This window comes from Oenanthe melanoleuca, chromosome 4A, assembly GCF_029582105.1.
Source record: "Oenanthe melanoleuca isolate GR-GAL-2019-014 chromosome 4A, OMel1.0, whole genome shotgun sequence".
In the NCBI taxonomy this organism is placed as follows: domain Eukaryota; kingdom Metazoa; phylum Chordata; class Aves; order Passeriformes; family Muscicapidae; genus Oenanthe; species Oenanthe melanoleuca.
The window spans coordinates 12,028,847-12,053,866 of record NC_079338.1 but is presented as its reverse complement, the minus strand read 5'-3'; the positions used below and the strand labels follow the sequence as shown (position 1 = coordinate 12,053,866).

Sequence of the window (25,020 nt, the reverse complement as noted above, 5' to 3'; positions counted from 1 at the left end):
ATATTCTAGATAATTCAATAAAGATGCTTTACCATGTCACAACACAATGTCAATATTGCAACATCCTGCTGTGTGAGGAGAAATGGGTAATTTTGGGGACCTGTAGGCCACATCATCCCCTATAAGGTCCCCCCGGGAAAAACAGTAGTCCTAGGAGATTTCATGACAAAGAAATTGGAGATTTTTTTCTCATTTTTTATCAGTTTATTACAGCAATGAAATTTCACATTTCAGACTTGGAATAATCTATTGAAATGCCTGTTCTATAAAGAGCTTAAGAAAGATCAACAGGCACAAAGGAGAATTCCATACACAAAATTTCTGGATTAAAAGCAATCTCCTACTAGTATGATACAAGCCCCACTCATCCAATTCATGTGTCTGCATGTATTGTCAGATCAGTTTAAAAAATATCTGAGGTGAGCTGCATATTGACTTTCAACATGCTGAAATTTGAAATATATAGCAAGCAATGTCATAAAATGGAAATGTTGCCCAAGACAGGTAGTATGAATATCATGTAGTCTGTCAAATGCTCAGGAGTCAAATAAAAGGGTTCATTTACTAAAAATTACCATTGAAGGCTGCAGACACTCATAGGGTGGTCTCACCAAAGAGAACTAATACAGGTCTGATGAATTACTCACACACCTTTTCCCATTTAAGTATAGATCACTGTATAGCATAAATTCAAAGAGTTCATTGTAAAGCAAAGCAGATAATTCAAAGAAGACACAAAAGCATTAACCTATATAACCAATATAAGCTGCTGAAACTAAACTGCTTACTCCAGAGTATTAAGAATTTATTTTACTTTTCTGCACAGTAACTGATTTCCATTAGAGCAAAGCATTTCCTATCAGACAAATTTCATAACCATGTGACTCAGGACAGACTGTGTTGCAAACCCTTTGATAGCAATATATTTGGAATACCACATCTGTTTATTTCTCCTCACATTAGTCAGTTATTTATGAAAACACATGCAAAGGATAGTTTCCATTTAATATTAACATACTATTCTATATGAAAGTATAGAAGGCACTAAGATTACAAGTGGATTATTCTGAATCAAGAATTTTCAACAATCCTCTGTAAGGTGTTTTTGCAAATAGGATTTTTGCATTATTGAATTCTTTCTAGATGTTCATCTTAGCGTTTTAATCTCTCGAGTTTCTACAAACATCTCTTCCATTTGCATTAATGGAAGATGTGCGCAATTTTTTAAAAAAAATATGACATTACTGGTGTGAATAAGAATTCTTAGTTCTTAATGTATGAGGTGCCATGCCCAATTGGGACTCATGTTCCCTTATATCTCAAAGTTGTTAAATACAACTCAGAACTGTTCCTCACCTTCACTGTATTAGTGCTTTAATTCTCAACCTCTGCTTATGTCAGTCACTATTGCTTTTTTGTTTTTAAGCATTTGGCAGTCATGTTAAATAACAACTATGATGCCATGGTACACCACTTTTTCAAGTGTTATTCACTGTCCATGTTATTCCCCTCCCTTCCTCTTATTCACTTGCTGAAACTGTCCCCATAATATATGAAGTCACGTAGGTTTCTCTCCACATAGTCAACACAACCACAAATATGAATATGATTTGACTAGTGGTGCATAAACTTGCTGCAACAGCTTTCACAATGTTTGACAAATGGCACCTATATTCTAAACCCCAGCAAAATAAGTGCCATGAAAGAAAATGCAGGCTGACAAAGGCGTGTGCACATACCCAGAGCTGCACATTCCTAACTTGTGCACTAAGCCAGCTGCACTACACCTACAGATATTGGTATGTGCCAGTGTTTCAAGTCTAATAGTGCCTAATTTTCCCTAAGCAATGTCACTGGATCTCTCCAGTTTGGGAGAAAGTTCAAGCTACTCTGGATCAGTTTCCCCAGAAGTTAGGGAAGGTGTGTCTTCCCCATCAACGCTTCACCCTCTGTATAACGTGAGGAGTTACCTCTTGCAGTCAGGATGTCTTGAAGATATCCCTGATAAATAATAGGTGTATACAAATCCACCAGCCAAGAGGCAGCAAGTCCCTACTGCTCCTTCCCATTGCCAGGAAAGGGGTACCAATCCTGCAAACCAACCAGACTTCCCAGAGACAGAACCATGTCCTCACCTACAAACTCATCACACCTCAGCTCCTGCAGGTCCTTCATTTCAGGTACTACAGCCACAAATTCCCCACAGCACAGAACTCTCCAAGAGAGCTCCTTACACTCATTTTCCCCCATCAGCAGCTACCACAAACTTTCCAAGCAGCCAAGCCTGCACAGCTGCATGACAGCCAACATTTTGCAGTGGCACTTTGTACATAGGTGCTTCATCCAAGAAGCCAAACCTGCTCACAACCAGCAGTCTCAGCATTTTGAGACACGGAAACTAAGGCAGAGTTCAGCTATTGGGTACACAGACAAAAAAAACTGATAAAATCTATCTGTCCTGATCATCAGTTTAATCTCTAGATAAGTTGTTTGTAAATCATAAGCAGGGTGAAGCTTTTAAAGCTAAGGTCAACTTTTCTAGAGAAACCTGAAAATTTTAAATACAAGGTGGAAAAGAAACACTTTTATGATCTTCCTACTTTGCATTCTAAACTACATTAACCCCCTATTTTGTAAGATTGAGATGTCAAGTACTAAAGGGATTAAAAGCTCAATCATACTTTTGTATACCCTAAATCCAAAATATTTAGTAACAAAGTGGTCATCTGTGAATTCTAGAGTTTTATGGCTACTTATTTTACATCAATACGTGTTCCATTTCACACACCACTTATTCCTCAACTCTTTACTCTGCCAGTGTGCAGAGTACTACCTACAACAGAAAACTTACAAATACTAATATGAAAATCATAGATTATATAACACAGTATCAAATTTACTGTTGTTATCTCTACAATGAAGGTAATGAACCCCAAAACCAATTTTACTGGTCAACCTCAATTACAAGGGATTTTTTTCAATTAGTTGATTTATACTGCCAATTCAAATAGGTGCCATTTTGTAATGTTTCACATTCTTTATAATAAAATATATGAATAATTTTAGCATTAGATATATGAGTCCCCCTAATGACAGGTCTGTGTGCCAATAAAGAAATGTCTTCATAAATATTGAGATACATTGACTCATTATCAAGAGATGATTAAGGCTGCTGATCACATATTTCTCATGCTCCAGATAAGCTCAGCATCATATAGTTTAAACACGATCACTAAACCTGTTCATACTTTGAACACACTGAGCTAATCAGCCACACCATCCCCATCACAAAGGCTGGAGCATTCTCAGGGCTAAGATTAGCACTTTAAAGGCGACACACAAAAGGAATACTCTGTTTCAGCAGCAGAGAGATCAGACTAGGCTAGTTCTGATTTTTCTTGCATTTAAGACTATTACAGTTTAAAAACAACAGCATAAGATAAAACACTAACAGCACTGTTTCCCTGAAATAGGGTCTAATGTCTCACAACTCTTATCACCACTATACCTCCCTTATATTTAAGTCATATTTTTTAACAACTCAGAATAGGCAGTGATTTATTGGAAATAGCTTCTCTTTTGGAAGCCTTAAGTATATTTGATGCTTCCCATAAAAAAGACTGAAGCACATCCACATCTTGTCATAAGATTAATCAATCTTAAATGTGAGTGTGCCCAGCACAGGTTTTGTACAGCCAGGTTTGTTCTCTCAGCTCTTCTGCCCGAGAACAATAGTGACCGTGCACATGGCGCTGGATTCTTTCAGCCCCACCATAACAATGCCATGCTCAGCAACAACAAAAAAAAGATATTTAGAGAACCTGTGCACCTCTCTCTTACAGCATGTACCTACTGTAGCTGAAGCAAAAGCCTATCTGCAAGCAGACAATACAAGCTTAAAATTACTAATATTGTAGGTATTAGGCTGCAATACTATTGGAAAGTAGTAGCCTTTACAGCAATTTCCAGATAGAAAAGTCACCTACACTGCTACCTGCGCATTTTAAAGCAACTCTTCCTCCTTTTGGAAGAGCTGCTTCCTTAAACAAAGGCAGAAGGAATTCAGTACCCTGAGCTTCATAGTTTTATTTCAGAGAAGGGAAAAAAAATCCACCTGTATATGATAACAGAACTCACAGCAACAAAAGGTGAACAAGAGCTGCATCAGGATTTGGCAAGACAAAGGCAAATTGTGAAGCTACTTTACACTGACAATTTGTATAACTATGTAAGTATTCAGATATGAATGATTTAAATTTATGTTTCAAGCTTTTAACTTTAGATGAAGACGTTGAATCTGTGTTAAGGCTAAGACTTTAAAGAATAAAACAAGACCAAAGCAGGATGATTTCATTTCTACAAGAACTCACACAAACAAAAGTGCAGTACAATACAGCAGGTGATTTCAAGCTCAATTTCTAAATGAAATAGTCAGAAGGAGGAAATGTTCACATATAAACTAAATAGAAAGCCTGCCAGCCTCAAAGCTTAACTTGTCATTTCAAGATCAGCTCTATAAATTAACACACCACAAACTTTTCAAATGAATATACACAGTATCATTATGAATAGGGCTTAATCTGCACAATTTCTCTACGTTTTAACAAAAAGGGAAAGACTTGACACGACATCCATCATAAAAAACATCCAGGAGAAAATGAGGAGGGGAGGTCTACATAGCAAACAAGATAAAATTCTGAGTGCCAATGTCATTTAATATGTAACAGGGTATTTTGCCACAGGGTAGTCTCACGAAAAGAATTCCCACCTTATTATCCTCATTTCTCTCACTTACATGTATGCTGGAGAAAGTGGCGATGACCTGGATGTTTTAAGCACAGGAACTGGGAATTTCCAGATAGCAGGAGAGCTCGTTTTCCATTTCAATGGCATGTTGTCACCACGGTACTACAATAACAGTAAACAGCGTTTCCATAACAGACTACCAACTAGGACTTCCATTCCACACACTACTGACACAGCAGTGGCTGCTGCTAAGAACAAGGAAATGATTCTGCCAATGCCCTTAAACCGATGCTTCCAATCTGTAAAACAGGGCTGTAAGGCATCTCCTTTTAAATCCTGCTGTCCCCTAAAGCAATATGATGATTCTATCCTTCTAACTCAACAATAGTGCCACCTCGTTAGGGAAGCACTGACTGCAGTACATGTTAAGAAAAAAAAGAAAAGACTGCACTCTGCACACCAGCATAATGCAGCTTTATTAAATAAAAGCAGCTAATTTTTAAAGAACTGTTCCTGATGCTATTGTTCTACCTTAACAGGGACACTGCAGCACTGTACTATATTCTCTTCCTATTAACCTCATTTCTGACCAATGGAAGCAGAAAAAAAAATGGGTTTCATATGAAAATGAAACAACATACCTACTCAGAATACACTTGTCATCCTCTGAACATTCTTCTTTTGAGCTGCAACAATACAAATGGGATATAAATCTCAGCATAGCCTTAGGCCACGGCTAATAGAGATCAGTGACTAAATTCAGCAGCCTGTTTTCCTCCTGTGCAAGCTCTGACCAAACAATACAAGAATGCCATTATGGAAAAAGCCCATTGCAAAAATCAGTCCTTCTAATCCATAGCTAGGAAGAAAAAAATAAAACAGAAATCACTGCAGGTTTCTGCATGCTCTTCTAATAGCTTCTGGTTCAGGATGCTCTCATTTTCCTATTCTCATTTCCAAGGAGGAAGAGCAAAATCTCATGCATTTTACAACATGATATGGGAACACAAATATCACTCTGTCTTCTGCAGCAGAGAAGCAGAGACTAGCAGGCTGTTAATAGCAGTCTTTGTAGGAACGCTATCAACAATCTAATTCTCAACGCCCCCCCCAGCAGCTCCCAAATTGCCTCCAGAGCTGACGAAGCAGATGGTCACGCAGGTCCCCAGCAGGGACCACTCTGCAGCTCTGGGCTCTGCTCAGTGACCTCCCGGGGCTGACAGCAGCAGGGAGCAGGGAAGGCAAGCTATTAAAAAGGGAATGGGGAATTTAATAGCATCTTATGCAGAAGCAGAGCAGGTTTCTAGGGAAAAGAAGGCAGAGATTCAGCTATACTGATTACCTTACAGGAAAAGAAATACATCACCTCTAATGTATTGCTACAGCAGACCAAATCAACACTAAGATATTTAGTCTACAGATTTCAGAGTAGTCTCTGTACAGCATGACAATTTTTCTATTCATTAGAAGAGCTTAATCCTCTCATTAAAAAGCCAACACCCTGTCACACTACTTAGCAATAAAGAATTGAACAAGAAGCTATTTCTATAAATTTCTATACATTTATTCATTCTAGCAACATTTAACAACACTCTGATAGGGTTTTTTTCGTAACAGTGGAACACTTCAACTTTCACTGTCACAAAATGTTTTTCACAATATTAAGTTCGATTTTGGGATGAAATCATCAGGGAATAATGGCTGTTCCTGATCACCAGTATTTGCCAATAATAGTTTTGGGCATTTGAAACTGTTACCAAAACCAAAGGCAAGGAATTACAATAACACAGGACAACCTCACTCAAAAGCAGATGCACCCCTTGGACAAACAACTGAGAGCCTCTCTCCCACTTCTCTGAAGGTCTAAATTACAAATGAGCAGCATTAACCCAGGAAACAAATTTCACAGGAACTGCTGCTGGGATGCTGAATAGACACCACTGTGCATGAAAAGAGTGTTTACATGATGGGACTATTAAGAAACAAAAGCCCTGCAAAAACATCTATGCACTTTTAGCACATAGTCATACTATTAGCAAAAGAATTCAAGTATTTATATTCCAACAGGCACACTTGGCTATGCACTTGGTCAATGCTGTGTCCACTATCACACACACACAAAACACTGGACTGTTACATCACCCAGCTCTGCACTGAAGCTCTAGAAATCAGGTTGAAAGATGTTAGATAGCAGCTATTATAATCACAAAGTTTAAAAAAATCATTAATTTGCATTCGTACACTCAATTTAGCTTTTACATTCACCATCATACAGAAAGTGTCTTAAAAAAAGCAAACACTTCCTCACACAGAATGCAGCCAGTGCAGCCAACTGGTAACTGCTTGTAAAGTCTCTGTCTCACTGCTCTGCCACCCCAAGGAGATCTTCACATGTTTATTTATTAAGAGCAGCATGACTAGTTTTTAAAAAACAAATAAGGGTAAAGACAATCAGTGGACCTCTTTTCCAGAAATAACTCCTGAAATACCCTTTTGCTCAGTAAAATAAAATCCAACTCAAGCCACAAAGCCCTTCCCAAGTACTGACATTTAAGTCAATCCACACAGGCACAGAAATCAGAGTTACTTCTCACTTTTGACCCCAACAAAATCATTCACCCTAGAGAGCAACATGAGTCCTCAAATACCTGCTCTCCTTTGTGTGCTCCTGGCCCCACTTACTTTTTCACTTACTCTACAAACAACATAAATAAAACCTTTGCAGAAAAAAAACAGTAAACATTTTTTTTTGAGAATGCAGGAATTCCAGGCACTGCCAACCAAATCCCCTCCCAAAGTCCAGCAGAAACTACTCCACCAAACAGCCCATCTACAAAATCCAGAATAGAAGAAAGTAGCAGTGCCAGGTACTCTAAAAATAGGAAAATGCTTGTCACTTGCTAAAGAACAACCATGTGAGAAATGAATCACCTATGTGCACATAAGGAGAAAAAAACAAATCAAATCCCATTTTCTTCCTGAGAGTCACAGATTGGTTGCATATTCACAGGAAAAATACTATTATTATGTATTTTATGCTTTACATAGACTATTCCTAAGACAACAGAACATCTCAGCATATAATTCTGATATTTTAATTAAGACTTCAAAATAACAATTTAGCTGTGCATTTAAAAATATGGGAAAAGTAATCTGATCTCCTGGAGTGCATTGCACCCACTGAATATGCATTTTCTGTTCTCATATTACACAGCTTTGCCACTCATCCTCAAATGAAGAATTCTGAGGGCCAAAAGCAGCATTACAGTTCTGTGCAGAATCCTCCTTGCTGAGAAAAGTTATTCCCACACAAGTGCTCTGAGAACACACCAACTTGGCACACAAACTGGTGATGTGCTTTAAATGTAAAATTCCTAAATGCTGAAAATCCCATCATAGCTGCACAGATTAAACAGAACTTTGGGATGGTTCGAGGGGCTTGTTTTCTGTAGTTCTCACAAGCAAGTTCACATTCAAAATTAAGAGCATCTACTACTTACAACTTACTTGAAGTTATTTTCTACTTTTCATCCAAGTCTCCCACACATCCTTTATTCTGTGTTTGGGTTTTAAGGAAAGATCTTCATGCTCGTGTTTCCAAAGCTGCACTGAGCACAGACAAATAACTGACAGAGTATCATGAACTTCTGCACAAAACTCAGCCATAAAGGAAAGGAACAGGTGGCATAAGAAGAAAAAAAAGTAAATAATGTCACCAAAGGTGAGATCTCAAGGTGTGATTTTACAGACCTGAGATATTAAGGGAGGCCAGAAGCTAAACAGCAGTGCAGCTCTGATCCCCCAAAGAGAAAAAACACTGAAAAGTGCTTGTGTTAAGAGAGGAAAGCATTTCCTAACCCTCTTCCTCCATCTCTGCATCTACATCCTGCTTCCCTATCGACCAACAAGCAAAATTTGGCCCCAAAAGAGAAGAGCAGGCACACAGCATCATACTCAGCAAGCACATGACCAATCACATACAGAGCCTCCTTGCCAGGACACTGATCACAGCATCTCTTCTTCTGCAAGGTCTCCCTGATCTTCAGAGCAGGAATGCAGCAAAAAGCACGTCCCTTGTAACACATCCCTTGTGACTTGCTTCCTTTTCTGGGGATATCCTCTTCCCTCCTTTGTGTAACTTGAATGCTAAGCTGCTACCATGTTGTGTTGCACATGCCAACTATCCTCTTACAGCCCACTGTGTTCACATTTCTTGGGCATCTCTACATCCAACAGAACTCTTAAACCATCTCTGCATTTCCCATAAGACTTGCCTTCACAGTTGTTCAAAAAGAAGAAAAAGGCACAGGTAGAAAGCTGTATCAGAGCCCAGGCAATATAAAACTGTACTAGTCTAGAAGTATTTATTCTTAGTCTTTGAATGCCAACTGAAATTTTCTATGAAAACTAAGCAGAATAAAATCAACTTCTAGAGATGTTGCTGGGTTTTCATCAGTTTGAACAGATAATGAGCGTAACTTTTTTCCCCTCAGTTCTTAAACTGTTGAAAACTAAACTGAAAAAATACATGCTCAGTCAAGTGATTTGCTGCAGTTAAAAAAGTTGCTGTTCCACTTTAACAGGCTACTTACCTCTCTCCTTTTATTCATCTCTGAGGTGTCAGAGGAACTGAAAGCAGTAGGTAAAAAGTAGGGTTATGCTATATCAGAACTTTCTCAAGTCTTTCACAGCCTTTCTAGCATGACCTGAAAAGTCTTCTCACTTCTAGAACCTCAGGCTTCTTAAGCTTTCCAGAAAGAAAAACAGTCAAAGCTACGGTGATAGTATGATGTACATCTCCCATTTTCATCTAGAAATGTAGACAACAGAAAGGTCTTAATAGTTGTCACAAACTATTTCCTACTGATATAGTGTTTATATAAGAAAAGATGCCAGACTCAACAAGAAAAATACCTTAAAATTATAATGGTAAGACAGTAATAATTTTCAAATTTCTGAGATTCTTTTACCCCACACCTGCGTTGTAAAAATTCATTGATACAAAAGCATGTTTCCATTTTAAAATGCACATTTGTTATAAGATAAAATCCCTGTTTTATGGTATTAGCACTAGTAGAGCTCACTTCAAACTCAACACAGAAAATCAATTTCACATGGGGAGGAATTGCTCTCATCTATTCCATATCTTCAAACCACCAGCCTGCTGAGCTGATGCATCCTACACTACACAAGAAAATAAAGAAGAACCCCCAAAATCCAGTAAAATATTCCCAAAGGCATGGAGCTCAAATGCAGTAATCATTCCAGTATCAAAATCATTTCAGCAATTTAAATATGGCTGCAAAGGCACAAGCCTAGAAACTGAAGAGGAGCAAATAAAGGTGTGTAACATTTCTCTACAGGCTCCATAAAAAAACTAGCTGTCATAATTTAATTGGCTTCTTTATTCAGGTCTTTCCACTTCACATGGTTGCTTCTCATGTCTCTACCTCTGGCTTTTCAGTCTATTAAACTGCAGCTGTTCCAATTACTGGAATAGAATAATTAAAAATGGTGTTGACAGTATTGTCCTATATATGTCAGTTAATTAATACAATTTCTTTGACCGTATATCATCAAAATATTCGCACCAAAATTCATATGAAGGGAAAACACATCTTTACTTTGAATTGCTACCTCCTATTCTGTCTCCAATATTTTTTAACTGGGGGTAAAAAAGCCCTCAGACATCAGATATAAGTTACAGCAGCTTTTAGAAGCAGTTGTACTATAGACATTGAGGTCCATGTGACCTCGTAAATGGATCAGAGATGCTCACAAAATAGTTACTCTCAAAAGATCTTTTAAACTGGGCTGACTGCTCATGGAACAAGGAACAACCATAAATCATAAAGCAGGGAGATAAACTGGGTTTGCATTCAACTCCTCCTGCTGTCAAAATGCTGTAAGCAGTGCAGCTTCCTGTCTCTAAAGAAATATGAGGGACCCTTTCTCAAATAAGAAAAAAAATCCCCAAATCTTTAAATATTAAGTTAAGCAGTCAAGAAATGTCCTATGTGTTTAACAAGAAGTGCCACTCACTCAGCACTTTTTCCTGTAAAAATGAGGAAATTGCTGCAGTGACATTTTAGGATGCACCATTTCAGTGAAAATTATTATACATAAATATACATAAGCATACTATGTATGGAATTGTGTATATAGCATATATATATATACATACACACTATATATGGACATAGATTATTTATATATATATATATATATTTGACAAATACACATTACTCTGCATCTGACAGCCACTTGCCCTTCACTTCCACACATCTCAGATAGGAAAGATTCAAATTCTCACATGATTTTGAGACTATCAAAGTACATGTATCTTTTTCCAAAACTAATGGTGCTGAGAAGGAATCGTTGAGAATTTAGTTTCCCCATTTCACACATTCTTCATATGTCCACAACTCTGGTCTCTGCATTATAAAGGAAAAAAAAAATCTGATAGTCTAAGCTTGAAATTTCTGAAATTATTCCACAACAGCAAACATTCAAAAAAACACACACCATTTCCCAAAGGGTCACAATCAAATATTTTTAAAACTAAGTAAAATAATTTTGCTTGAATTTTAAGTCAGATTCCCAAAAACTTACAGGAAAAGGGAGACAAGAAATGCACAAATTCAGACCCTGCAGTATTCACACTTTTAATATTTGGAAGTACTCATTTATTAAAATATTAGAAACTGCCTCAGGTATATTTGGTAATTACACACAGTCTCAAATATTTCAAATGTTCTGAAGTGTGTGCTTCTGACCATAAAAATGGGTTTTATTTTATGCCACTTATGGATGTCTTGCATTTTTTTGTGTGTGTTCTTGGAGAGATTTTTCTGAAATTGAGGTAAGATTTGTCAAGATGCACTGTTAACTTAAATGCAAGTTACAGGTTATAATATTTTTTAAAAATCAGCTTTGCTTGGTTAAATTATTGTTACATAAAAGTTATTAGGCAAAATAAGGTCCTGAGACACTCAGTAGGAGGTGAAACCAAAGTGAGCTAATGAAGGTTCCAAATTTTTGATGTAAGTCCATGTACTCTACTGACAACACACTGCTAAGAAGAAATGCTTTTGAATTAGCACCAATTTATTCAGAGAACATGGCTCATCTTCCCCAGGTGATTACATTTAATAAATCAACACATAAAACTGAATGCATAGTCACAGCAGTCAGACTGACCCTGCTGAAGATAATTGTCTGAAGCAACAGTTATTTTTATTAGGTCAAACTGTGAACTACAAAGAATTTATTTCTAAACAACTTCTCCACAGCTGTTATAGTCTGTTAGCTGCTCAATTTATTTTAGTAAAGTATGCCTAAACACATTTACACATCAGATTCAAATGCTGCAAATATATTAAACAATTTAGTAATGGAACAGAAGCAAGGACTGAGCACCAGCCATGAATAGCTTCAGCATTTCCTGCACCACAGACAGCAAACTGCAAAATACAGAAGTCATGAGTTAGTTCTTTGGAAATATTCTTAAAATGAGAGCTTGTCGGCTTTTTCTTTCATTCTCGCATTATTTACATGGAATCTGTTAGTCCTCTTGCATTCTCTAAACCCTACTATCTTTATCCACTGGAGTGTATTTCTGTGGTCCTGCACACCTACTGAAAGTGTCCCTGATGAAAAGAGCAGAAGAGCAGGCAAGAACAAAGCCCTTGATCACTGCTCTTATTTGCTTCTGTAATGACTCAGTTTCATTAAAAGCCAAAAATACAAACTCTTTGTGAACACAGGAATTCCTACTGCATTGTCACCTCTGATGCCTCCAACCCACAAAATCTCCACTGTGGAACTCCTGACACCTCTACCCAAAGGCCAGAATCCCTCAGGAAGGCAGACAGAGAATGAGATTGAAAAGGTTTCAGGAAAATGCTGGTGCTTCAAGTCCAGGCTGTCAGAAATCATTGTGTGCAGCCTGGGAGCCATAAAAACTGCAGGCATGCATCTTCCAGGAGACTTGAAGCTACTGCACCTTGCTGCCCATGGCCACTGCACTGCAGCTGGCTTGACTCCTCCAAGGAGTCACAAAAGAGACACCCAGATACAATCAATTTAATTACTTGCCTTTAGACACTCTGTAGCATATTAGACACAAATTTTTATGAGATAGCAATTTGACCTTAAAGTTCAGTTTGCCTTCACACAGGGACATGCAGCAAGAAGTTCCATTTCAAATTTGTCTAATGTTGTTTATCACTAGTGTTCATTTCTCTCATCCAGTGAGAGAAAAAAAAAAAAAGAAAGTATAATTTCTCTACGCTAGAAAAGGAGTTTCAGGGCCACAGACAATTTCAAATAAATGCCAATGAAAACAGACAAAATTAGTACCAAACCAGAACAGCTGAACAGACAGTGCAGGAAAAAGAGAGTCTTGTACTAAATTTTCAGTGTACAATCAATGAGTGTGTTCATGCCACAGAATTAGCCCCATCTTAGTGGTCATCAACATTTAAAAAACAATCAAAACTTTCAAAATGCATACCTTGCTTACATTTAGATTTTTCCAGAAGACAAAACACCACAATTACAAAAACTATTCTTCATACGAATGGGGTCTATGTTCTACTTCTAAATCATTAAATGTTGAAACTCCTTTGTAATAATTACAGACAAAATCACAAACTGCTTTCATCTTTAGCAGCTCAGAGAGCATAAATTTAAGGAAAATTCCACATTTCCTCGGAAAAGTTTTGAAAGATGCCAGTTAGTTTTTTGAAATTTTTTTATGGTGAGCAAATATACATGCTATTAATTCATTTCCAAAAGCAGATCTAAAGTTTTAAGATATTCACTTAGCAGACTGGAACAGCTCTGCAATTGCAATACCCCTATTTAGTGGCAATCTGGATAATTTAGGATCAAATGAGGACATGCTGCTTTGCATAAAATAATTGTACATAGCAAGAAAATTACAAGCTGATTTTAGAAATGCCCATGGAAGAATGGCAATCTTACTTACATTTTTTTAAAACTATGAACTGCTTAAAGCAAATACTTTAAGTCTTCTGATTATAAACTTCTCTTTCATAAAACTTAAGACATCTGACTCCAAGTCAAAAGTGTAGTTCAGTGCTTTCACCAATGTCCATGTAGCAGCTTCTACAGGTCATGTTACCAGCACTCCACACACTCCTGACAGTTTTCTACATCTTTATAGCATTGCAGATGTGGCTACATCCCTTCACCTGGCAAACCCCCCTTCAGAAACATTGAACTGAAAATAAATCAACAAAGCTCAGAGGAGAAGACTGCAGAGAGGTGGGTGGGAGGCTCAGCCCAGTGACAGTCACCGCCAGCACAGCTGCAGCACTTCATTGCACCCAGCTCATTTGGTCAGGAAAAAAGGGTCTAAATTCTGCAAATAACTCTAGGCTCCTATGCAAAACAGCCACATCACTCATCTGTGGTGCTCTAGTGAATCACATCAGGCTCAGGAAAGACCACGTTAGAGAAAAAAAATTTATAATCTATAGATGTGCATGCTGTAGAGGTCCTTGGGGTGAAACAGCACTGCACAGCTGTGATGCACTAAGACAGTGCAAGAGTCAGCTAAACCAGAAATATCTGCATTTCAGCAGCTTCTGCAGCTGCAGTAATGTACTTTTCTTCAGCTGAAGATACCTTTCTGAAGCATACATAGAGAGCACCAAGCAACCGTGCTAACTTTGCATTGGGACAAGCCCTTCTCTGAAAGAGACTAAAGTAAAGCAGTTGTAGTTCAGGGTTTGTCTGCCAGAGGGAGCTGAAGGAAAGAGAAAAAAATTCCATGCATCTCATTCCTTGAAAAGTTTCAGGCTTGTCCTACACCAATTAATGTAAGTATTCTAACCAAAAGGGGGTTTAATGTGAAATCAACCCCAGCTGTTTCTGGCACAGGGCACTCCTGCACTGACACCCCACGACCAAAATCTTGCCCATCATACCCAGTGCACTCACTCTAGGAGTGAGTCCCTCCACAATTTTGACTGGAAACAATACCTCCCTTTAAAGAGTATTTAACTACTTTTTCATCAACACCATAGTGGAGATGACTGCCCTAGAGAGAGACTAACAAGGAATGCATCACACGAGATGGTATCTAATACCTTCTTACATCAGCTTGTCAATAAATGCTGGGCAACACTACACAAAGGCTAAGCTTCCAGTTAGAACAAGATATATATTATCTGAAAATAGGTTGTCATTAAAAGGCTCATTGGCCTTCTTTGCACACTCTTTTCACTTACTGCTTCTAACACTTAATGTTGATACACCTAAAAATCTGCCTGCGGTTGGAGGTGCTGCTATGCAAAACTATCATTTATATGTTACCATACCAATAACTTATTCTTTTATAGCACTTGCTAAAGAGCTTAAAATAAACAGGAATTGGTCTCATTTTGCAAATTAAGAAAGCAAGGTATTTAAACAATGTGTTCATGGGAAACTGGAAAGCTCAGGAAAGAATTTCACTGGACACATACTGCATGACCCCTTTCTTCCCTCCTGCATTTTCAGGTAAACTACTTTCACCTTCAAAAACTTTACCTATAAAACCAGCACACAAGGGTTTTGCAGTCTGGGGGGGGGGGGGAAGCAGATGGGTATACATTTAAAAAACTCTTTTAAATGCTAAGGTTTAAGCTGATCCAGCTTCCCTTAGATCAAAATTTCACTGACAGCTTTAAAATCTGCACAGTAGCATCACGAGCCTTTCTTGCAATCAGAACACTTTTAGGAAAACCAGTTATGCCATCTTCTGGTATTTACAAGAACTACTCAACAAGACAATTATTTTAATACATTCCCATTTTAAGTGGAAAATAAAAAACCATAACTGTACAAACAGAAAACTCACTTTATCTGTGAAACCAATGAAAAATATTACTTTTTTTAAGCTTTGGTTGACCTGTGCAGCACCACAGCTAGGACTAGCTAACTTGGACTAGTTTGTACCCAGCCTCCTAAGCCTGTACTACTCAGAAGATGGATTTGATGATCCTTAGGGATCACTTCCAACTCAGGATATTCTATGACACCTACTGACAAACACAGCACCCTTCTTACACATTACCTGGTGTGAGACATGGCTATTCTGCCCTTTGCCCCATCTTGCCAGCAGCAAAGAACTGGGGAAGGCAGAGTGAAAATGATGAGAAAACTTGTGGAATGGCTTCTGTACAAGAATCAACTTTTAGATTTGACTTAAAAGCATGGAAAGCAGAGAGGAAAGAAGAAATACACTGGGAATATACAGCGTCACAAAAAGCATAATAAATATGGGGTCCTTATTCACCAGCTCTCCAACACACAAAAAAAAAAAAAAAAAAAAAAAGAAAGAAAGCTTTGCATGAAACTAGCACATGTTTTGTGGAAAAAAAATGAAACAGAGGAAATGTCTTCACATAGCATGCTGCAGCTATCCCTCCAGCAGCAGCTTTTCAATAACCATTTATTACAACACAGATTTACTGAAGCAAAGTGAAGCAAAAAAGTTTAAAACAGAAGTGGTTTGTACCCAGTGTTCTGTAGGTGACTCCAACACTCATATACAAGGCCAAGAATCAAACTTCTCCACCTTACCTCCCACTATCAAAGCACCCTTAATATGGTAGTGGGACACACAGTTATGTAAAAACAGCTGTAAACCCCCTTCCTCCTGTACTATACCTGCATCTATCCAATTTACTTTGTACTGATAAAAATACAAAGGAAAATGAATTTAAGCTATGGCCTCAAGAAATTTTTTGTGATTTCCAACATATGCCTTCAATATAAAACTTTCTAGATGTCAAATTCCCACCAACAGTTTCTGAAGCAGAAAAAGCTTCAGTGAAGGAAGAAAGAAGGCATAGAATTAGGTATGAAATAACATTAACAAATTAAGTGGATAACTGACTCCAAAGTGTGTCAGTTGATACCTCACAATGCCTCACAAGACAGACCTTAAGTGATTCTCCAATCTTAGGCAATCTCTGAAACAGAGAGCAGGTATTTCTGACTATCATTTTCCACTGTAACTTTGAACTACAAAGTTTAACTATATGAATTTAAAACAGAATTTGGAAGTTTGGTGTAGGAATCAGACAAACTCAAGACCATGCTCAGGTACTAATGCACAAACAGCATAAACAATGTAAGACACCTGCAACACCAGTACATCTACTTGCATGCCCACTTGCTCATCACTCTCCCACAAACCTCTGCATATTCTTTCAGCCATGTTTACTCAGCTCTCTGCAGTGTGTGTCCCACAGTATAATCATTTTTTGGATCTCTAAACAAAGCAAAACTTATATTAATCAAAGCTTAGCTTTGAGGTGTTCTTCCAATGCAGTATATTTTACTCATTCTGAAGTCTGGCAGTTTCATTTCTGGGAGACGCTGAAATTACAATTTTGCCCACACAAGACAGAATGATAATACACAGGAGGGTATACACACACACCACAAGAAATACAAAACATTATTTTCATCATAAACCACACCATAAGTCATGCTGCAAATAACATCTTATTTGCCTGAAAGGTTTTAAAAGAACCTCTGAAATAACTAATATAACAGCAAAGTTGCACAATAATATTTCAGAAGAATCATGAGAGTTAACTCAGACCAGGCAGAATGTGACTGCAACCACCTGAACATAGTCTTGCTGCATATTGCACAACATATAGCCAGGAAAATGAAGTGTCATAATCCCACATAACCTACTGTTAAAATAATTTTTTTAAAAAGCCATGCATTAACATCAGTCACACCTGACCTGCTCCTGCCTCCCCATGTATCTACAGGCATTTAGAACTGGAACTGAGTAGATTTCTGCAATTCACCAAAACATTTCTTCACTCACTTGGAACACTGATTCTAAATTTCAAACTTGGTACTGAAAGCAGCATTGGTGTCTAGAGATTCAAAGGCAATCTCGAAGGAACTCAGTACTTTCATGACACTGAAATCCTTGAGAGCTGAAGCCTTTGAATAGCATATACTGAAAACATGAAAAGAAGGCAAGATTAATTCTGGGGGCATGTGGGAAATCTCTGCTGAGATAAACATACACTATTCCAAAAGCACAGGATACAGCAGTCAGATTGGGAAGGGAGGAAGGCAGGAAGCAGGGCAGCAAACCAGATACTTATTCAGTAGGGTCAGTACTGAACTCAAAGCAAAATGCAGTTGGTAGCTTAAGATAAGATGAATATTTGCCACAAAGGTTTCTGTAAACACTGAAATGAAAATTGTTCCGTGAATAATAAACCTCTGCAGGGAAACCAACAGTTACAGCAGCTATGAACCCAGGAGTTTTACATAAACACTGTTACAGAAGGCTGCTCTTTCTTTAGTGCTTCTCAGCAAATTTCCATGAACTTATGTTCTGGCTCATATCCTGAATCAAGCAACAACATGCATAAACATACCTTCTTCTGTTTGAGTCTTTCACTAAAGTAGAAATATAAGCAAACTACCAACACCTTGCTGTCCAAAAAGCAGCTGCTAGGGAGAAATTTCTAAAACATGACAAAACTTTGCTGGATCTTGAAATAAATGTCCATTCAGGGGATTTATTTTTTGCTAGGGAAGAGGGGATGTGCAGTTGGCACTAATCAAAGACTGATTTATTAAAAGGAAAATACCTATTTGAAGACTACCAAGTATTTTAAATTCAATAAATTCAATACATCAAATTGTATTTTATTTTCAATAAATAGTTAAGAAGCTTTTCGTAATTTTTAGTCATTGTATCAGGCACCTGGGTGTAAAAGAATTAAATCTAGAATTTGTAGATAAGCAGCTTATTTATAATTGTTTTTTATCAATACCCTAGAACAACACACAAAGAGCAGTGTGACTAAGCTTTTACTTCAGGGCTCTAATCTGATAAAAGCCTACAGAATCCAAAGGGCAGAAGTAAAATTAACTAAAATTATTGAGCCTTAGCTTTCTGATGTTTAGCACACAATTCTTTTTCAGAGCAAATTCCAGGGATGTGATTCAGTTCATTTACTCTTCTCCCCCGCTTTGCTCCCGAGTTCTGCATCAGTTTTCTAACCCAGTTAACTGGCTGGAGAACAAGGCCATTCCTGTTCTCCAGCATCGCTGCTCATTACTCCTGAAGCATGTGCAGCAGAGGGATGGCTGCTCCCACTGCACATCAAGCCAGCAGCATCCCATAATTACTCCTCATCAGCCGAAGCCTTTGCCACACCCCACTGCAGAAGAGCAATGAAAAGGATTTCCTGTTCCCAATGACAGACCAGGGATGTCCTGGCAAGGCCCTGAGCAAAGCCCAACACAGAGAACCATGTACTTTGCTGTGTGGGCCAAGCTCTAATTATCTGAAAACTGAACTGAACAGAGTCACATTGGTGCTCTAATTACCAGAGACAGAACAGGAGAGGAGAAAACCTGGCTGTGAGAGCAAAGAGGAACCCAGACAAAGGCAAAGATGCTCCAGCTGGGAGAGAGAAGCTTCACAAAGTCTGCAAACTCCTCTGCTTCAGCTCTCATGTTCCGCTTCACTCCCACATTGCTCTGACTCACTCAAGTCACATCAATTTCAGCAACAGCAAACACGGCTTTGCTCCTCGTCCAGCTGGGCTTCTGAGGGACTTGCTGATTTGTTAATATGTGACCTCTGTGCTCTTTGGGACAACAGAAGCAAAATGAGATCATCTGAAGATTTAACACATTCACTTCAAATTAAGTTTCCTCCTAGATCCTTGGTTGATCCACCTCCACCTACCCAGCTGTCAGCTTGGATTCAACCACCCTGTAACAGGTGAGCTGGAGCAGAAGAATGAATGTAGAATTCAGGAATTTGGGGCAGGGTAGTTGCATGCTGAAAATGTTTGGAATCCAACATGATGGAGCTGGATGTGATAACCCAGCTTGGGAAAATGGAAGGAGATTAGCAAGATGCTCAGGTTTCAGCAATGCCATAGGAAGGTCAGGCATAAACATACACACAATATTGTGACAAGGCAGAACAGCAGTAGTTAGAGCTGAAGGCTTTCTGTGACAGACATGGACTTTTAAACAATGCACTGGTATCTTCAGTTACCAGTTAAATTTGCTGTTATCCACAGGAATCATACTGATGTCTGGATTTTAGTGTGTATTTATTTATGGGATTGGAAGTCACCAGGCTGTAGAACACACTGTTTGAAAAACTGAGCTGCTTCCCTGAACAGCCTTCACTGGTTCTGTAGGATATCTGTATAATACCTCTGAAGATCACATGAAAACTTAATAGTTGCTTCAACTTTCATTCTCCAGGACAGGACCTTAATGGAAATATAACCCAACACTCCTCATTATTACAAGATGCCCTTAACAACGCTAGCAAGCTTAAAGTGCAGCTCATTAAAACAGATCAGTTTCAGATGCAAAACCGATCTCAACATACAGTGAACACAAGCAAGACAGTTTTTCCAGTACAGTCTCCACCACTGTGTGATTATTTTCCAAGATATGGCTGATTCTGCATCCAGGTGAATGGCAACCTGAGTCAGAGACATCCCAGATGCCCAATGGCAATGGAATAATGGGAAATCTATTACCAAGTGCACACAGGAACATACATAGGCAGAACACCTCTAGCATAAAAAAATGAGTACGATGTACACGAAGGAGCTTTTTGATTGGTTGAGATTAATAGTGCAAGGGGGTTTCTGTGTTCAGGTGTGGGGGGTTTTTCTCTTCAAATAAGGTAAAAATACACACATCCTGCAGTTGTTTTGAGGTGGGGTGTGGTTTCTTTCATTTGTTTTAAATGTAAGAAGCACCAAACTGTTTGGTAACCATGAAGAAAGGAACACTTCTCTTTTCAATATTAGGTCGCTTCTTCTGTTAATAGCAAAATTAAATAAAACAGATCAGACATACCCAAAGAAAAGCTGTATTTCTTTTTTCCCCTTCCCTTTACAAACAGCAGATAACCTACTTCTTCCATTTTGACTCAATGGAGCGACATTGATTAGAGCTGAACTTGAGCACCAAAAGAATTTTCTGGGAGTAAGCAATTTAGACAGCATTGTAGCTTTTCAATATTCCAACTTTTATTTCAAAAGTGTTCATTTAGATGATCAGCTGCTAGCTAAGGCAGACTAAACTGGGTAATAAAATTATTCATTTTTGAAACAACAGGGGTAATTTTTGAATGTTTTGTACATTATTGATTTAAGAACAATGCAAGTCTGTACCCAAATGTGATAACAAATACCATACTCTCTCAAAGGGACAATGCTATATACACTATGTGAGTAGATTATTTTAGATTTAGGATTTTAAAACACCTTACCATAAGCATAAAGTTGCTTTGGTTAAAACTTGATGCATTCAAATAAACAGCAAATGGAGCAGGGAAACAGTTACTCACAGCCCTACAATCACCACTCAGCAAGAGAACCGCTATAACCAGCAAACACCCTCCCAAGTGACAGAAGACAGAGAGGAAACAAAAGGGAAAATGACAATCAGCCTGAGATTACACTACACTGCTAACAGGTGTCATCAGATGGAGAACTTTCCAAAGTCAGAGTTTTACAAAAAAAACCTGCTTGAAGTATGTTGAACATCCTACAAGCCAGCCAGACCTTCCAAGCAGCCAGGGCAGTTTGCAAACTCATCTATCCATTAAAAGCAGCAGTTGACCTCCTTTGAATGAAATATGAACTATTTTAGATCCACATCTCTCTGCCTCCCACATGAAGTTCAAGTTGCAAACAGTTCCTGTGCAAAAGGCATTGGCTCACAAACCATCCACTAAAGCTGCACTTGGACAGATGGCAGGACCCACAGCCGTGTCTAGAGCAAACTGAACTGCATTTAACCCAGAAACATACCCAAACCAAAACCCAGCTTTTAAATATGCAAGAGAATGTTTCTGCTTTGAACCACTGTTCTTTCTTCATGAAAAAAATAATTCACAGGAGTATACTTGTGTCATGTTTCAATATATTCATTAGGCCTGCATCTTAATTTCTAGTCACAGGAAAAAAACTTTTGCTTTTTTATCGAATATTCCATCAAAAAGAAAACATTACTTTTACCTAGCCAATCTTGAAAAAAGTTAGATGCTTTCATTCAAGTCAAGACTAAAGCTGTGAGTATTTACTCTACTAATCCTTAGGTCACTTTAGTGGTTGGTTAAAAATGAAGGTTATTTGGAGAGCAAAAAGTATTTACTGGAGAAAAACTCTTTACTGAAGAGGTTAATTCCTCCAGTGAGATTAAGAAACCTTTTCCCCATTAACAAGCATAAACACTGTCACACTCACCATACTGAGACCAGATGTAACAAAAACAAGTGTCCAATAAATAAGGTAAGAAGCTTGTCATCTCCTTAAAAAAAAAAAAAGCCACTGAATTTTCTTCTAGCTCTTTATCTTTTAATTCTTAGATTCATATATTTTAAAAGGCTTCACATGGCAATGCCAACATTCACATTTTGAATGGCAATGGACTTCTAAAGTATTCAAGTGAACGTGCCAGGGAACAAAGGACAAAATCATGAACCTGGTGAGGACTGAAAGTACTTCTAACATCACTGTTATGAACACACTGATGATTGCTAAAGAAGATGAAATACAAAAGAATGACTTGAAGGAAATAGGACTGAGTAGGTACTGGTTGGGATTACTAGAGACTGGACGCTTTCAGATTTGGAGAGAACACATACATAAGAATTCTGCTCGAAGGAAAGATTTTCTATCTTTTTTCTTTGTAGTTTCACAGAATTACTCATTAAAGAGACATTTTTAACACTAAGCAGAAATGTGACTGACCAAAATACTGCTAAGAGGTTGTGTGCACTCAGAGTGCAAGTCAGAAAAGTGAAACTTGAGACTGAATATGCTCAAGTCACCATAAATGCATCCAGCAGACAAAAGACACTTGTGTGCCTGTTTTGGGGAGGAAAAAAGGGCAGAAAATCTGTTGTTTCTAATCCAAGATCAAACATGTAAGGAAAAATCCCCCCGGAAGCAGTGAGCAGCATACCAATGAGTCTGGTCATTCTTCAAGACTGATTTAGCTACTGCCAAAACATAACTTCAGTAATTTAAACTGTTGTACTATGAATTAACTGTTTAGACTGAGACAGAAGTACACAAAATCAGTCATTCAGTCAAATACAGAAACTATTAAGATTTCTTCAGTCTAAACTTGCTAAAAGAAGGTTGCTTAATGTCAATACACGCCTTGGAACAGAAATAATTGAGCATTTATTCTTAAGATGAATGCTCAAAACAGTTATATTAATCTAGTTAAATGAAAGGTTTAAAATGCCTTTAGCACTCCAAAGGAAAAAAAAAAGTTGAAGTCTTAAATGGCAGTAACAGAAATCCAAGTAATGAATGATGCCTCTTGCTGTAGTAATATTTTCAATCACCTATAAAGGAAAATAAATCCTACCAACATACTGCAACACCCATAGCCAGGCTGTTACATTCATACAGTAGTGAAGAAAGGCACATGATGGATCCCTCTCATTTTCTCAGACAAACACTAAATCAAAACTATCATTCCTGACAGGATGTCAGAATGTAAAAGTCCTTTACAAAGTAGCGTCAGAAACTTGTGCTGGCAGCACACATTTCATCATCAGCTTAAGACCCCTAATCTTACCTTTTCCATTTTAGAATGATGTCCCTATTTAACTGCAAAATGGATTAAAACTAATAGATATTTATATTTGTATAACATGCAGCTGAAAAAATTTCTACAGAAACATACTGCACTACAAAAATAATTATTTTTCTTGTTTCTTGGAAAGAATGAACCCAGTCACTCCAACACAAATTAACCAGATCAGCCAAACTATCATTATGGGTGTGCAAAATACAGCACAATAAAATATAAACAATGTCATAGCTTCTATATTCATGATACAAAGAACAATTATGTTTTAAGTGAGCATTTAATTTCAAGAAAAAACATTGAAATAAGGTTACTGGAATTTCTGTTGGGTTAAGGTGATCAACTCTGCATTAAATAACTGCTGAAGATCTGTAGAGTCCAACTCCTGTTTATTATAATAAATTAATCTTATGGTTTCAGAAAAAACCTGCATCACAGAAAGCCTCAAAACAGATGAGACATTCTAAAGCATAGAATCACACCCAATCACAAGTTTCCCATATCTAAAATTTACTTGTAGAAAAGATAGGAATTGTTCTCTTCACAAGGATACACTTATCTCATTTGTTCCATCAAAAATCGCTCTTGAAAATATGTTAAGAACCAAATTACTTTCCAATGAAAATCAATATTAAGTAATTTTTGTCACCACAAAGCATTCCGGACAATGGAAATATTCTGTATTATAAAAAAGGGAAAAAACCTACTGAAATTTACTAGTTTTTCTCTTTGCCAGCAAAGCATGAAGAATTAAAATGAAATTCAAAAGCTGAACTAGGCTTTCAGCCATTTTAATATTATAAAGCCTTGGGTGAAAGTGACAGCATTTATGTCAAAATAATCTTCTCATTTGCTCTCTTCTATCCACATGCTACCTCGAGTTCTGGACAGATCTTTATTTATGTCTTTTATCTTGCCTGCAGTAGTACATCACTAGGGATGTGCAGTTTTGCCTGACTGGTAATTCCTTTGCTGGGAGCACTAAAGAAAGAGTGTTCTGTTTGCAGGATCCTGTCCCTTGGCATGAAAGTGAAAGCATAGGAAACATGAAGGGTGCTGTTTCTCTAAAAAGATTACACATTCAGACCAGTAAGGGCCTTAATGCAATTACATTGCTAAACTATTTTTATCCATTTATGTCATCAGTCAGGATAAACTGGGGAAAAGCCATCTTCTAGAAGTGTATGCTGCAGGTATAAAGAGTTACTGGCAAATAGATAACCATTTTTCCAAAACTTTTTCTACAATATCTTCTAGATGCAGCCTTTTCTGTCTTGTTATCTAGTCAGGTAAAATCAATCTTTCACAAAATCAAATTGTTCTGGCTTCTGACAAGCCCCACATTTCCTAATCTTTGAAACTACTCAACTGTTCTCCTGCCTTGTCTCTTCAGCCACATTAATTTTCTACAGCACATCCATCCAATACTCCTGCTTCTCTCACCACATCCAGCATGGAAAGCTGCTTTCTGCTGCCCTTCAGGGCTCAGATTTGCTGGTTTTGCAACACCTTTTCCCCTCAATTAGATTAACCTTTGGCAAAGCATCCAACAAACACTTTGTGTTCTCTTCCAGAGGACCCCTAACGCACAAAGGCACCAGAAAAGAAGAAGCAACAATAGTA

The 25,020-nt window shown here is 37.8% G+C and overlaps 1 protein-coding gene across 5 annotated transcripts in view; it reads right to left on the bottom strand.

Moving 5' to 3' along the window:
* KLHL13 (kelch like family member 13) overlaps positions 1-25,020 on the bottom strand; it is a 79,508-nt gene that overhangs the window by 31,493 nt on the left and 22,995 nt on the right. Inside the window, exon 1 of one of the 5 annotated variants that reach the window (XM_056491432.1) lies at positions 5,388-5,831. The exons of 3 other annotated variants lie outside the window; for them this stretch is intronic. In XM_056491432.1, the coding sequence (XP_056347407.1) occupies positions 5,388-5,467 (80 nt within the window). In that variant the 5' untranslated portion in view covers positions 5,468-5,831. Of the gene's footprint in view, positions 1-4,795; positions 5,122-5,387; positions 5,832-25,020 lie in introns of those variants that run through there. One more of the 5 variants, XM_056491431.1, reaches the window with a different exon arrangement.